The 14,285-nt window shown below is 36.1% G+C and overlaps 2 protein-coding genes across 11 annotated transcripts in view; one reads left to right on the top strand and one right to left on the bottom strand.

The window, feature by feature from the left end:
- HDAC9 (histone deacetylase 9) overlaps window positions 1-14,285 on the top strand; it is a 999,956-nt gene that overhangs the window by 595,753 nt on the left and 389,918 nt on the right. For 8 of the 10 annotated variants that reach the window (XM_082398347.1, XM_082398355.1, XM_082398351.1 and 5 more), the window contains 2 exons: window positions 1,872-2,082; window positions 2,516-2,733. In XM_082398347.1, the coding sequence (XP_082254473.1) occupies window positions 1,872-2,082; window positions 2,516-2,733 (429 nt within the window). Of the gene's footprint in view, window positions 1-1,871; window positions 2,083-2,515; window positions 2,734-13,667; window positions 13,749-14,285 lie in introns of all 10 variants that reach the window. The other 2 variants (XM_082398346.1, XM_082398348.1) reach the window with 1 other exon arrangement.
- PRPS1L1 (phosphoribosyl pyrophosphate synthetase 1 like 1) overlaps window positions 1-14,285 on the bottom strand; it is a 753,632-nt gene that overhangs the window by 657,048 nt on the left and 82,299 nt on the right.

Raw genomic sequence — 14,285 nt, 5'->3', positions numbered from 1 at the left:
TTATTTTCAAAATATGAACCCTGTCTATGGTATGCTACTAGTTTATGCACAAGCACACCTACAGGTGACATTTTTAAATGATAAATTTTATGATTGTGTTCAATACATATTATAAAACCAATCTAAGAGGTACCTTACTGTATTTGGTATTTTTAATAGAGTAGAATGTTACCTTATGTGATATAGTAATCTTATACCAGTGAGGAGAAAGCAAAATTTGGATGCTGTTTTATATTTGGAGATGAAAGAAGACAGGCTTAAAAACACTGAATTCAGCTATGCCCCTGAAATTCCACATGAAGCATTTGTAAACAGTTGGCTCTAGTGAAAAGAAGAAAGAAATTAGGGATGAAATAAAATGTACATATTTATGGATGATATTTTCAAATCTTCACTTATTAAAAATTATTTTCTTCTGTTCCTATTTTTTCCTATCTCTTCTGATGATAAGCAAATACTAACACAAAAACTTATGACACGTGAATAGGCTTTTTTTTTTCCTACTCTTTTTTTGCATGTTCTAAGTCACTCCTACCAGCTAACACAAACATGCACCACTTTTAATGTGGTCGGGGAGAATTTTTTCCCAAAGGACCAAGTACTAAAAACCAGACCATTTAATGTTTCAATGGTAATACAATTTGGTACCTTTGGATGAATAAACCAGTGTGGTTTGGATTGAAGTTTCATTTTTCTTTGCTTCCATTTTGGTGTGGATGAGGCCATCACAATTAATTTTTCAAGCTTAGCATTGCTTTGGCAAAGGGATCTCTAATATTCTAGTTCCCCACTGAGTAGTGGTAAATTTTAAGGAAAAGAGGCCAGGAGAAGGAATCACTTCTAGATTAAACATTGCATTGACTCATTATGTGACTAAGACAAACCATTTACCTCTTTGTCCTTCAATTTCTCAGTCACTGAAAATTGCTTTGCTTCCCTGGTACACAGTAATTTTGAAAGATGAAACATGAGTTTTGAAAAGAAACATGCCACATAATTTTGAGGTATTAGACCTCTGCTTTTGTAATACCAAAATGACCACCATTCATTAAGTTCTTTGAATAGGAGAATTCATTATTACTGTTGATGATATAAATATTATTGCCTTATTACTGTGTTATCATATATTTCAAGTTCTTAATAGCATTTTTATTTGATATCTAATTTCACTTGCAGTTTATTTTATTAAACAAAAGTATCTGGAGTGTCATTTTCAATATTTAAAGATTTGGGAATCTGTTATGAATTAATATAAAATACTTGTTTAAATCAAATTCCTGCATATTTTATATAACCTTTCATTGACTTATCTCAAGAATTTTATTTTAAAAATTAAATACTGGAAACCCACAGCTCTGTGAACGTATTAGAGGACGTATAGAGAAAGGGTGAATTGTTCCTTCTGCTTGAAACTCCAAAATTACGGATCATTTTATCTCCAGCTTCTTAATCCCTATTGTATAGCCATTAGCTCAGCGATTTGAATAAATTTTACTTTTCTAATATACCTTTTACTATAGCAGTATATTAAACTATTTTAGAAATAACTCTCTCAGTTATTAAGCCTGAAATTAACATGATTTTTAATGTTAAAAAAAGTTTTATTTTGGGTTCAGTATGATGATACCCAATACTAAATTGTCTCCAGTGCTTCAGCTCTATTTTTGTTTCTCCTTTGTTAGTTCCCTTAGTTCACAAGACATGGTGTTATCCATTTTCCCTACTCAGCCATTGGGTAAGGTAGGGCTTTTTGGGTCGGGGGTTGGGGGTGGGGTGGGAATTATGGAATAAGAAACTAATCTAATGATTTACAGACCTAATGACCCATATGGATGAAAGCGGATTAACATCTGTATTATTTCTTGAAACAGGCTTCAAATTCACTCAAAGAAAAACAGAAGTGTGAGACCCAGACACTCAGGCAAGGCGTTCCCCTGCCTGGGCAGTACGGGGGCAGCAATCCGGCATCTTCAGGCCATCCCCATGTCACTTTGGAGGGAAAGCCCAACAGCAGCCACCAAGCTCTCCTGCAGCATTTATTACTGAAAGAACAAATGCGACAGCAAAAGCTTCTTGTGGCTGGTAATTCATAACGGCACCATTTGCAGGTTCTTTTAGGGCTTTCATTTTATCAGCAATTCAATGTAATGTCTCTTTAACTCGAGACCTAGTAAAGATTCACAGTGTCCTACACAGGTCTCCCTGATACCTAGTACTTTGGAAAGACTGTTGTCTTTATTTATTCCTCTAGATCCATGAAAAAAAAAACTCACCTTATTTAACCTTCATACATACCAGAGTGGACTATTGGCGAGTCATTGATCAGATGCATATCTGCCCAATGCTTTGGCACTTTTGCCTTCACCCCACCCAACCTAGCCTTCTGATATTTGCCCGGTAGTATACTACTTTTCGTAAAACTTATCCCATAGCTATTTTCTGTAGCTTCTTTCTTAAATTGTGTATGTGTCGGTGTGTGTGTACATATATACATGTACATATATATTTTTTTCAGGTGGAGTTCCCTTACATCCTCAGTCTCCCTTGGCAACAAAAGAGAGAATTTCACCTGGCATTAGAGGTACCCACAAATTACCCCGTCACAGACCCTTGAATCGAACCCAGTCTGCACCTTTGCCTCAGAGCACATTGGCTCAGCTGGTCATTCAGCAGCAACACCAGCAATTCTTAGAGAAGCAGAAGCAGTACCAGCAGCAGATCCACATGAACAAGGTAAGTCCCCAAGCCACGTCAACATGCCATAACCACTGGTGTGGAAATTGGGGTTTTCTTCACTGATGTGTGCATACAAGAGAGAATGTTGGTATCCATCACAGCCAAACGGAGACTGCCCTCCTGGCCCCGCTGTCAGGGCTCAAGGACACCATCACAATATCACTGTTTTCTCCATCACTACATGCGTAGGACATTTGTAGCAAAATTGAGGTCCTAGATTAGAAAGTCTTTTATGATTGGGTACCTATCTTAATACAGAAGCACATACAGGCACGTGTGTGCAGAGCCCCATTTTTTGTTATTGTAGTAAAGGTGTGAGGCAGAGTTGAAGTTTGCACAGGTGCTAGCAGCTATGCCAAGGTCGGCCAGTTAGGTATTTCTCAGCAACTTCTATGTACGCATGTTATATTTATTTTTTAATATGCCCTACTTTATTCCAGTCAGTGTTGAAGCAGTTTCTCAGAAACTTGTGGTAGTTTCTTTCTGGCAGCCTTATTGTGGCTGAAATGAACAGCAAATGCCTGAATCACAGCACATCCTCAGGAGCCCTCCTGCTGAGGCAACCACAGTCATCCTAAAATAATGGTATCAGGCAGGCCAGCAAAGCATTTTCAATAAACTTGTAAGCGAAACTGGTCTGTACAGTTTTGCCACTACTTTCTGCTATGGTAGCCTTACAAAGTAGAATCCTCTCATTTCTGGAGAATGAAAGGTCCTGAATATCAAAATTCTATCTATTATCCTTTGTTACTATATCACCTCCAAATATCTTGTAGAGACATTATATTGAGAAACAATGTCCTGTTTACTGATAAATGGATAGCTAAAAATTGAATTAGTATTTAAATGCTTTATTGTATTGTGATATAAACAAAACAAAATCTCATGGGAGAAGGTCTAATCATCTTTCTAATAGCAAGAGAAGGGGGTCTTTATCATGTGCTCACCTTATTGCAGGTGGGATTAGAGATTTTCTCTCCTCTTTGGCCTCCATCTTAACAAGGCAGAGCCGTGAAGGGAGGGAGCATGGGCTGAAGACCACAATACTGAACACAAATTCTCCCAGCCCAACCCTTTGCAGCATTCAAAGATGACATGTATGTGTGTATATTGGGGTTCAGGGTGGTTGGCTGTGCTAGCTGCCTCTCCTCTCATCGTTTGCTGCACTGCAGATTGTATTTCACTATATTTCAGACTCTTTCTATATCATCACATTAATACCTGTTTTATTGCCACAGCATTTCTCTAAATTTATCAGATTGTTTTGGGTAAAATCAGTCTTGTCAGAGGAGAACCAACTTCCTTCTTGTATAATGGCATATAATACTCCTTGTCTTGAATGTTATTCTGCATGTTTACTACCTTATGGTAGAGTTATGTTGGTTGGTTTGTTTTGTGGTATCTCAGCACTACTTAAAACTACCAGGTATTCTTGAAACATTGTCCGGTGTGAGAGGAAAGACTGGGAATTCTGCTTTTCACCTCACGATATTTTGATCTGGAATTAAGTTCATTTAGAAAAGTAGTATTGGATTGTTAAGTCTGCTTTCTGCTACTTGGTTCTATTTCCTAGAAATATGTGGATGTGCATATTCTATTACAGGTAAATTAGGTAAATTGATCCCTTTGAAATCATCATCTACAGATGATTTCTATGAATACCTTTAAGAACACTTTGGAATACATTTTTTATGACCTAGAGTTGCCACTGCTTCACACTCAGATGGTTTGTTAATATCAGAATCTTTGTATATTAGTATCACAGTCGAGATTTTGACAGGGAGATGCTAACCTCAGTCACATGGAAGAAACTAAGATGGAAAGCAGGCATTTGCATTTTAGCAATGAGAAAAGCAAATCTTATCAGAGACCTTCTCCCATGTGGAGCTGATTCCTTGGAATCTGTTAAGAATTCTTCCCAAAATTAGAAACAAACCTATACTTTTAGGTACATGTTTGTACAGTGGTTTGATTATTAAATCTTGTCTTAATTAGGCAAAATGAAGCCCAGAAAACTTCAAAGTACAAAACTGATCTTTATATATTAACCTCTCTCAACTTGGGTGTTTAGATTACTCAAGCAGGTCTCTACTTGGCTTTTCTCCATGTATATATTCCATATGTTTAATCAAGATGGCATATGCACACTGGGTATTCTCCAGATTTGAAAATATTTCACCTGCCCTCAATTGTCTAAGGAAATAGAGAAGAATCTTATTAAATAAATCTTGAACTCCATCCTGTTCCATGGTATTCACAACAGAACCATTAATAAATGAATTGCTACTGTTCACCCTCCCCCATGAGGTAATGAAATCATTTAGTTCACATTAGGAGAAGGCCAAACTTAGATGCCAAAAGATAACCAGTTTCTATATAATAATATATTTATGTGTACTCTAACCATTTTGAATGACCATTAATGAGAAATAACCACAGAAACTTTAATATATGTCGTTGTTTTCCTATTGTCATGGAAGAACCTTTACTGAATCCATTCAAATTGGAGCCAAATAGCTGGCATCATAAAAACATGGTTCTTACTCTTGAGATACTTATTCCAGCAGGAAATATAGGCACACATGAAGACATAGGTGCGCAGATGACGTATTTTAAAATGTCTTTTCCTTTTATTCCCTCAGCTTTTCTTTATGGTTCTTTTTTGAGGAATTTAGGAATTTTGAGGAAAAATGCAGTGAGAAGAAAGAAAAAATAAGTAGGTTTATCTCTAAACTTACATCATATTAAATATGATTGGCCTTCCTGGTATGAAATTTTTAATGATTTATTTGAATTGCTAATAATCTGTAGAAGAATTAGAAGCAAAGCTATACTTTTCAGAACAGTTTATACAATGATTGACTTATTAAATTTTAAAGACTTTCTCATATCTTGCTATTATTTGACTGCCTTTATGAAAGCAGTCATTCATGCTTGTTATAACTATACAATGTAAATGTTATTAATCATACTAAACAATTTACCTACCTGTTACCTGATACTTTAATGACATTTACATGGGAAATTTGTGTGTGGTAAGATGTTAAGCCTCATGTAATTATGTTGTAAGTGCTTAATAGCTTAGCAGAAATACCGCAGGAATGGGTTTATGTAGCATTTGTATTGCTGTATCTACCAGTAAATAATGGGGCAAGCTTGAAAAATGAATGAAAAATGTCAGAATGATTTATCTCTGCTTCTCAGTTTGTATATTCTGTTTTCACTGAAAGAGTTTTGAGAAGCTTAACCGTAAGAAAATCATGGCTTACAACATTTGTTCTTTGGTTTTTTTTTTTTTTTTTTTTGAGACATTTAAAAAATTCAGAAATGCATTTAAACAATTTATATTACTAATATATAGTACCTTCATGTTTCAAAAAAAACAAGAGTTTTTTAATATGAGGATTTCAAAAGAAAACTGTTGCTTTTGCCACTATCTTTTGATTTTTTTATTAGAAAAAAATGGTTTCTAAAACAGAATTTTCCTTGTAAATACAAAATAGCAAACAAAAATATAGGCGGGTATTGATAATTTTCTTCTGAACCCTTTTCAAGTTTAAATATTGCCACAGATTTTCTGGTAAAAACTATGATGAAAACAAAATACCACAGTTACTTGGACGTTTTTATGATTTTTGAAGGAGTATTCTGACCACTGCCTAATTAATAGAAGGGTAGATCTCTAGTCACATCACTCTCTGAATGATATACAGAAATTTTCCAGAGTATTTTCAGGCATTTTTGTTGTGAGATAATTTGACATAGATCTCTGCCCCCTTCCAAATGACAACATTATTCTTTGAATTATTTCTCAGTTATAGTATTAATAGAATAGCATTGGTTGATGCCTAATGGTTTCTGTTTTAACTAGAATTTTAATAACTTTTCTAATACCTATACTTTTCATATTCATTCCATCAAATCCATATGAGAAGAAATTTTAAGAAAATTATTTCTTCATTCAGTACTTATTTGAATGAAATAATCTATGCAAGTATCCATTTAGCAAATCATTACTGAATTCTTACTTGGTACCAGACACTATTTTAGGCACTAAGAAAACAACATTCATTATCCTCATGGAGCTTACCATATGGGGAGCAGGGGACTGAAATATTCCAGTAAACAGTAATACAATACGATGTTTTAAGTATTAGGATAGGGAACATGAGGAAGGAAATTGTTTTCTTTGAGGAAACAAGATTTGAGACTTGTTTAGTTCTTCTCAGGATTATCTTGTCCTTTTTACATCTTTTCCTCTCCCTTCTCTCTTTCTCTCTCTCTCTCTCTTTCCTTCCCTGCCTCTTTCTCTGTTTCTCTCCCTCCCTCTCTCCCTCTCTTTCTTTCTTTGTAAAATGCTCTGTGATAAATGCCTTATGCATTCCTATGACTGGATATCAGCCAACACTTAAAAAAACCCCACATAAATCATGAGATGATATCTTATACGTGTCAAGGTTCACTCTAGATATAAGTATTTATTATATATTTATTACTATGATACTTAGGCATTTTGACATGAGTGCTATTTTATCATAATAAAAATATATCTAAGACAAGAGCAGTAAAGGGGAGGGCGGGCAGATGTCCTACATTGCCCTTATTAAAACAGGTAGATTTTATGTCTCATAAGCAAGGCATGAATATAGTTAAGCTCAAATGCTGGCATGGAGCTAATGGGGAGCTTTCATCAGTTTTGGAAGAGAATTTGACCCTTTATTTGAGTAGTATCTATTGTATTCCTTTTCTTGACATAATTTTCTAACATAAATGTTACATTTTCTCCATAACCCCTCATGATTCATACCCACTCCTTGTCCCCAGTAATCCATCCAGAGCAACTCAGGGGAGAATATTCTTTCATGCCTGTGGTCACATACAAACATAGCATGGTTGTGTGTGTGTGTGTGTGTGTGTGTGTGTGTGTGTGTGTGTGTATTTTTCCTTATAAAGTATCCCTGAAGGCAGCACGAAAATATAACTGTTTTGTGCACTATTAAGCAAAGTGTATATTTTCCCAAGGAAATTAATTTGAACAACAATTATACAGACATTTACAATCCAAAGAGTTTACATATTTTGAAGTCACACTTCATATTAGTTTATTTTAATAAGAGTATTTCTATCCATGCCTTACTTGTAAGAAGATTAATATTTTAAGGATAATTAGGTAAGGACCATGTACCAATTTTTGCTCTTTTGCTACACCTATTTCTCCTAGTGTATCTTTTCTTCCCCATCTTTTATACAACATGCATCTTTCCAGAACCTTTCCCATAGGGAACTTAGGGATAGGATCATTTAAATGATGCCAGCTCTCTTTTATGTGTAGGATCTTCTATGAGCTGGGACACCATGCTAGCATTCTTATGTGTATCATCTTCTCAAACTATAAGCACACTTTTTTTCTTACTATCAAGAAAGTTAATTTAAAAGGGCTTAAGTAAGCTGACTGAAGTGGCTAGGTTAGTAGTTGACAGAGCTGGGATTCCGACATAGGTTGTATGACACAAAAGCCTGTCCTTAACGTAAACTTAGGCTTATGATTTCAATGTTGCTTTTATCACTAAGCAGGAGACAAGATTTTCCTAATTTTATTTTTGCCAAAAAGTAGGAAACTTACAATGAAAAACAAGGCAAACAAACCAAAAAAAGGAGGGTTATCTTATTTTTTAGCTATTTGTTTGGATTTGCCAGGAAGGAGAAATCCCATTTCCTGACCTTGCTTCCCAGTTCTCCACTCATTGCCCTCCATCCAGTTATTCACTTGTATGTCTTTTTATATGGACCCAATGGTGGGACTTTCAGATATCCTGTTGACTTTCCAGCAATGCAGTGTGAATGCAGTACAGAGCCAACTCCAGCCAGGCCACACTTCATTCCTTTCTTCTGTGTTGTACCATTGCCATATTTTTTAGACTGGGCAAACATCTTGTCACAGGAGTTCTGAGCAAGCCTGAAGCTGAAAGTCAACTGACTTCATCAAGTTCAACTGAAATGCAAATGTTGGCATCTCATCTATGGGTGGTTTGGAAAATGCCTTGTTTTAAGTTTTGAAAAATGGATGAGTAGAAACTTGAACTGGGCTTTCATTTAGGAAAGTAGGCATTACTGTTGTCAGGTTTAATTTCTCTCTATCCATTTGACAGCTTGTTTCCATGCAGAGTCTTTAATCACCAATTTAGGATTACATTTTGCCCATTAGATGGATAGTATGTCCAAAAACTTTAGCAGGCATTGAAAGGCAGTCTTAATTTTATAACAGTAAAAAGCCTCCTAGATTATTTATCTATCTATAGAGGTTTATAAAAGAAACTTTGACTTTACCCTTAAATAGATGCTATTTCGACATGATTAGCCCAATGTAAATAGATCCTTGTAGGTATGTATTGGGCTTCAAAAAAAAAAAAAAAACTACTTATGCTGCAATACCGGCTTACATCATCATAGAAAATTCATATAGAAGCATTTCACTATATAATTACAAGTTGATGGTTCATAATATACAGAAAATGGCTTGTTGCTTTATTATTAGATGTGATGAAATCCTGTGTTTGGAAAAGAAACTAAATGACCATTTCAGTGGATTAATGTGTAACATTCATAAACGTTCCCAGTGCTGCTTTCATAACTTGAAGACCAAGGGAAGGACCTCGACCTTTCCCTTTCACTCTGCACTGTTAATCTAGTCAGAGACGCTTTTATTGAATGAGAAAAACAATAGTTGGACATGACTATGAGGTAAGAAAATAGGGGAAAGAAAAATATCTGGGGAATTAGGCCATGTGAGTGGTTTGACTGATGTTGATTCCAGGAGTTCAAAAGGAGAGGGAAGCTAAATAATTTGGTTGTTTCCCAACCTTGACAAATAGTTTCATTTGACAGAATGAAATAATTAAGTCTTACTAAGGAATTTTTAATATAACTAAGTGATTTGTGGACATGAAAACCACCGATGTGTAGCAGTCTCTTTGTTACAGATTTTGGTTGCTTATAAGTGCCTGATTTTAGGGTTTTTTTCCTCTGTATCTTTCTGCTCTTTCTCTAAATATTTATGAAGACTGAGGGATTATAGTGACCCTGAAATGTCATACAGTCTGGAGTATTCCCATTCCTTCAGGCAGAATTGCATCCAGGGCTCTGCTCCCATGTCCTAAATATATCGTTACTCTCTTGCTATCAACTTAGTTGTATCAACCAGCAATAAAAACTCACTTCTAAAAAATAATTTCCTGGCATGGAATAATTGGTGCTCCACAAAGATTTATTAGCAACTATTTTGCTGCATCCTGGAAGTGAAAACAGAGAAGGCATGTTTTTCCCCTTGAATGGCTCATAGACCTGCAAATAGATAATTTTAATCAAAGATAGTTCTACAGAATGCATAGTTCATATGAATTGCAAAATCTAGAATGCTGGATAGCCTTTCCAAGAGAAGTTTCTGACGCCCTGCACACTTATTTATTTGTTTTGCGACTTTGGCCAAAGTGTCATACCTCTTTATCCACTAATGCTCTAATCTGCACACTTGAGAGGTTTATAGTGAGAATTACATGAGAGGATGTACTGAAAGTGCTTTGTAAACATAGTAAGAAATCCTTCCATTTAACACAGTATTTATATTCTTATATAGCACTAAGAGTTATATCTTCCCAGTTATGTTAATGCAAATGGCTTTCTGGAAGTGTAGAATATTTCTAAGACACACATTTTTCACTTGCCTCAATATTGCATCAAGCTACTTTGTCGTAAACCAAACCACTAAATTTTGTTCCAGCTCTTCCTTGCATCTTTGTATTCATCATGAAGCTGACCTTGTTTTCTCTTTGGAACAATATTATGGTTAGTTATTGAATTTTTTATTGAGGTATAATTCACACAATGTAAAATTTATTCCTTTTGCTGCGCAGTTGAATGAGTTTTGACAAATGTATATCGTCATATAATTACTGCAATCAAGATATAGAACAATTCCCTCAACTTCCAAAATTCCCCTGTGTTGCTCTTTTGTAGTCAATCCATACTCCTACCTCCAACCCCTGGCAAAGTACTTGAATTTTTGACCATGTAGGGAACATAAAACGAATCCCAAGTATGAAGGATGGTGTATTTTAAGAGCATGCAGACATCAGCCCTAAATGATTTAAACCATAAAACATTCAAGCAAGAAGAGACATAAGGGATTCTTTGCAGAGGTCACAAGCTGATAGTCTATGGACTGGATCCATTCCATTGAACTGATGTCTTTGGCCTGCCTGGTGTCTTAAAAAGCATTCAAGTTTTTGGTCAATCATTTCAAATACAAGTCTGGATTTCTGGCATTGCCTGAAAAATTGAAAAGTCTGGCTACACTGGGCCCACTTTTCCATGTGGCAATTATTGTCTGGGGTTTACTCTTGGTTGTCTTTTTTAAGTAGCGCTTGCACTGCTATGCAGTTTACCCAAGCAAGGGATTGAGGGGAGAAAGGGAGATGTTTATGAGTCAAGCGGTCAGGAGCTCCCTGGCTTTGAGATCTTGTCTATTCTGAGCCACAGTCCAAAATCACCAAGAGTTAGCAAAGAAAATAAGCATGCCTCTCCTCACTGTGCCTCTATTCATTACCCTTAAAGAAGGAAAAAAGAAAACTTTAAAAGAAAACATACTGTCAACTGAAGATCAGGAAGGAGATTATCAGGGAAAAATCCTATTATGTAATATAAAAGGACATAAAATTACACAGTGCTCTAAAAGAGGGAAAAATAGCTCATTTGTGTTCTAGTTAAGAAAAGCCCCTAATAGTTCTTGTTACACTCTCTTCCTGAGGATTTTATGTTCTGAAAGGCCAGTCTTCCTGTTTCCACTTTTGCCCACCTAAATCCAATCTTCTGTAGCAGCCAGAGAGATCATTTACAAATGCAAATCAAATCATGTCAAGGGCTTCCTAAAAACTCCCCAGTTGCTCCTTATTGTTTGTAGGATAAAATCAAAATATCTTTTCATGGCCCACAGGCTCTTGCCCCGTCACTGACCTTATATCCGACTCCCTACCCGTACTCGCTGAGCTCCCACCACGTTGGCCTTCTCTCCAGTCTGTGAGGAGTCTCCTTCCATCTCCTGCAATGAACTGCTAGCCACAGTTCTGTGTGGAATGTTCGACCTCCAGGTGTTCTTATGACTCGACCTTGGTACTGGAGTCTCTCTCAGCTCAAACCTCACCTCTTCAGAGCGGCCTTCCTTGCGCATCCAAATTGGACACAGACACTCACTCCTTCCCCCATTATTCCCTATCACATTTAGTTCCACTCTTCAGTTACTTATTTTTTATTTCTCCCTGAGAGACAGAATCTTGCCTGATGGACCGCTCTCTTCCCAGGTCCTGGCACATAGCAAGTGCTCAGTAAAAATTTGTTGAATGAATGAAAGGGTGGGTAACTTTCTCTAACTAGCCAGGAGGAGGAAATTTTCAGTCTCCTTTCTGGAAGTGAACACATAATTGAGTTATTGGAATATTAGGATGTTTTGAGAGCAGAAGAAAGGATATTTTAATTGTTGGCATTGTTTTGGATAGTCATTTAGCATTATAAAAATAAACGCATTTTTATTAAGAATTCATTTTATCCCTAGATTAATTTTATATCTCTTCAATATTGGCAAGAAAGGGTGTTTTTCAGTTTAGACTTTGAATTTATCTGAATAATGGACCAGTACTTAGAAAATCTTTCTCTCTTGTTATTTAACTTTGGTTCTTCTGGTTATTTCCCTAAAATGCACAGAAGCAAAATGACATGTAGTATTTTGGCTTGAGTCGGAGTTCTTCTCTAAGTAGACCTCTTGATTTGAAAGCCCTCCAAGCTCTGGTTGTTTTTGAGAACAGTTGGTACATACCTAATCTATTTGTGAATTGAGGCAGAATTTTATCATTATTTTTAAATCTAGTTTCCTTGGAGCTTAAGGGAAGGGTTTTATTTTCCAAAAGAAGTATTTTACATTTATTTAAAAGAAAAAGAAAAAACTTATGCTATTGCCATTCCCCAAGTAAAATCTGTCTTAAAATCTGAGGCAAAATAAGGAAGTGATGAATAGGGTTGAAGGTCATTTTGCATGGTTTAATTCAAACACTCGTGCTGAATGGTTTGTTGACAATTTCAGAAAATCAGATGTCTATCAGAAACAGATTTACTCCTTATATACTCCTGTTCTTAGTTTGATATTCCATATCTGAAGATATTTGTGGGGACATGAAGGATTTCTGTGGCTAAAGTTAAAAATATAAAATTTAAAGCTATTTTATTCAAAAGCACTATGCTTATGTTGGTTTCTAGAATTTTATCAAACAATGTAACTTACACAGAGATGGACTTAAATGGGTTAATGTGTAAAGATTAGCAGCACAGCCTTTAAATATTATTTAATGAATTTTACACCATTTGCCAATAAATTATATGATGTTCAGCATGGAATTATGTTGAACATCATATAATATAACAAAGTCCAAACATTGAAATTGTGGACTTGCTATAGTTATGACCCTAGCAGGGATTGATAAGAATTCAAGAGCCGAGTTATAATACTTGAAGCTGTGAGCAGTTTGGATAAATTATCATGCTATCTGGTCTATAAAATCTCCAGCATAAGTGTGTATAGTGTGTGTGTTGCGAACCCGGAATGGTGATGGACCGCCTGCAGCATTCTTAGCGTTTGGTACAATTGCTGTACAGTAGCATGGAGAATACAGAGACATGCTGACAGATGAGGAGAAGCCCAGATAAAAGGAGCAGAAGAAGCTGCTCAGCCATCATCTTCTTCATCTCAGCTGGGTTCCCCACCAAAGTAACTCACCTGGTGTCAGACGAATGACACACAGTGTGTTTTACAGATGGGGCCTCAGCCGAGATTCACGCAGGCTTACACATTTATCTGTCACACAGATGTTTCTTCTTGTGTTTTCTAGCCAGCAAGGCAACAGCTCAACTTTGCTGGGGGATCACCTCCAGATGTTCAACCAAAGAGAGACCCTGCCACCCCACTGAGAGTAAGCAGACAGCTTCTCCCTGCAGCTGGGGCCACTCAGCAACAGTACAAATTAGAAAAGGGTTTGCTCATACCTTCTTCGTAATGGTCACATTTGTAGTTCAAAAACACATAGAACACAACATAGTCCCAACGCTGGATTTCCTAGTAAATAGTCAGAAGCTTACAAATAACAGCAAGTAACTTTTCACTTTAAAAATCTGAAATACGTCAAACCTGGCAGGCAGGTTTTCTGTGACTTTTGTTTGCAGATTTTCTTGATGTTTATTGCTAATTTTTCCACTCCGGCAAATTAGACTGTTTAAATAAAAACAGCTTGAGTCAAATATCTAAAAAAAATAAGTGTAGGTTAACTCCCTCTGTGCATTTACATTTTGCAAAACGGTCTCCAGGAGATCCCATTTATTTCTTTTGTATTTTTTGAAACTTCACAAAGAGCATGTTTTATTCCATAAATGGTGAAAAAGTAGTAGTTGTTATTCACGTGGATACTGGCATTCGCCTCATAACCTGGGGAAAAAAACGTGTCAAAGCTTTG

This window comes from Balaenoptera borealis (assembly GCF_965194805.1).
Source record: "Balaenoptera borealis genome assembly, chromosome: 7".
Lineage (NCBI taxonomy): Eukaryota > Metazoa > Chordata > Mammalia > Artiodactyla > Balaenopteridae > Balaenoptera > Balaenoptera borealis.
The sequence above is the reverse complement of the archived record's forward strand: the minus strand, read 5'-3'. Positions and strand labels throughout refer to the sequence as shown.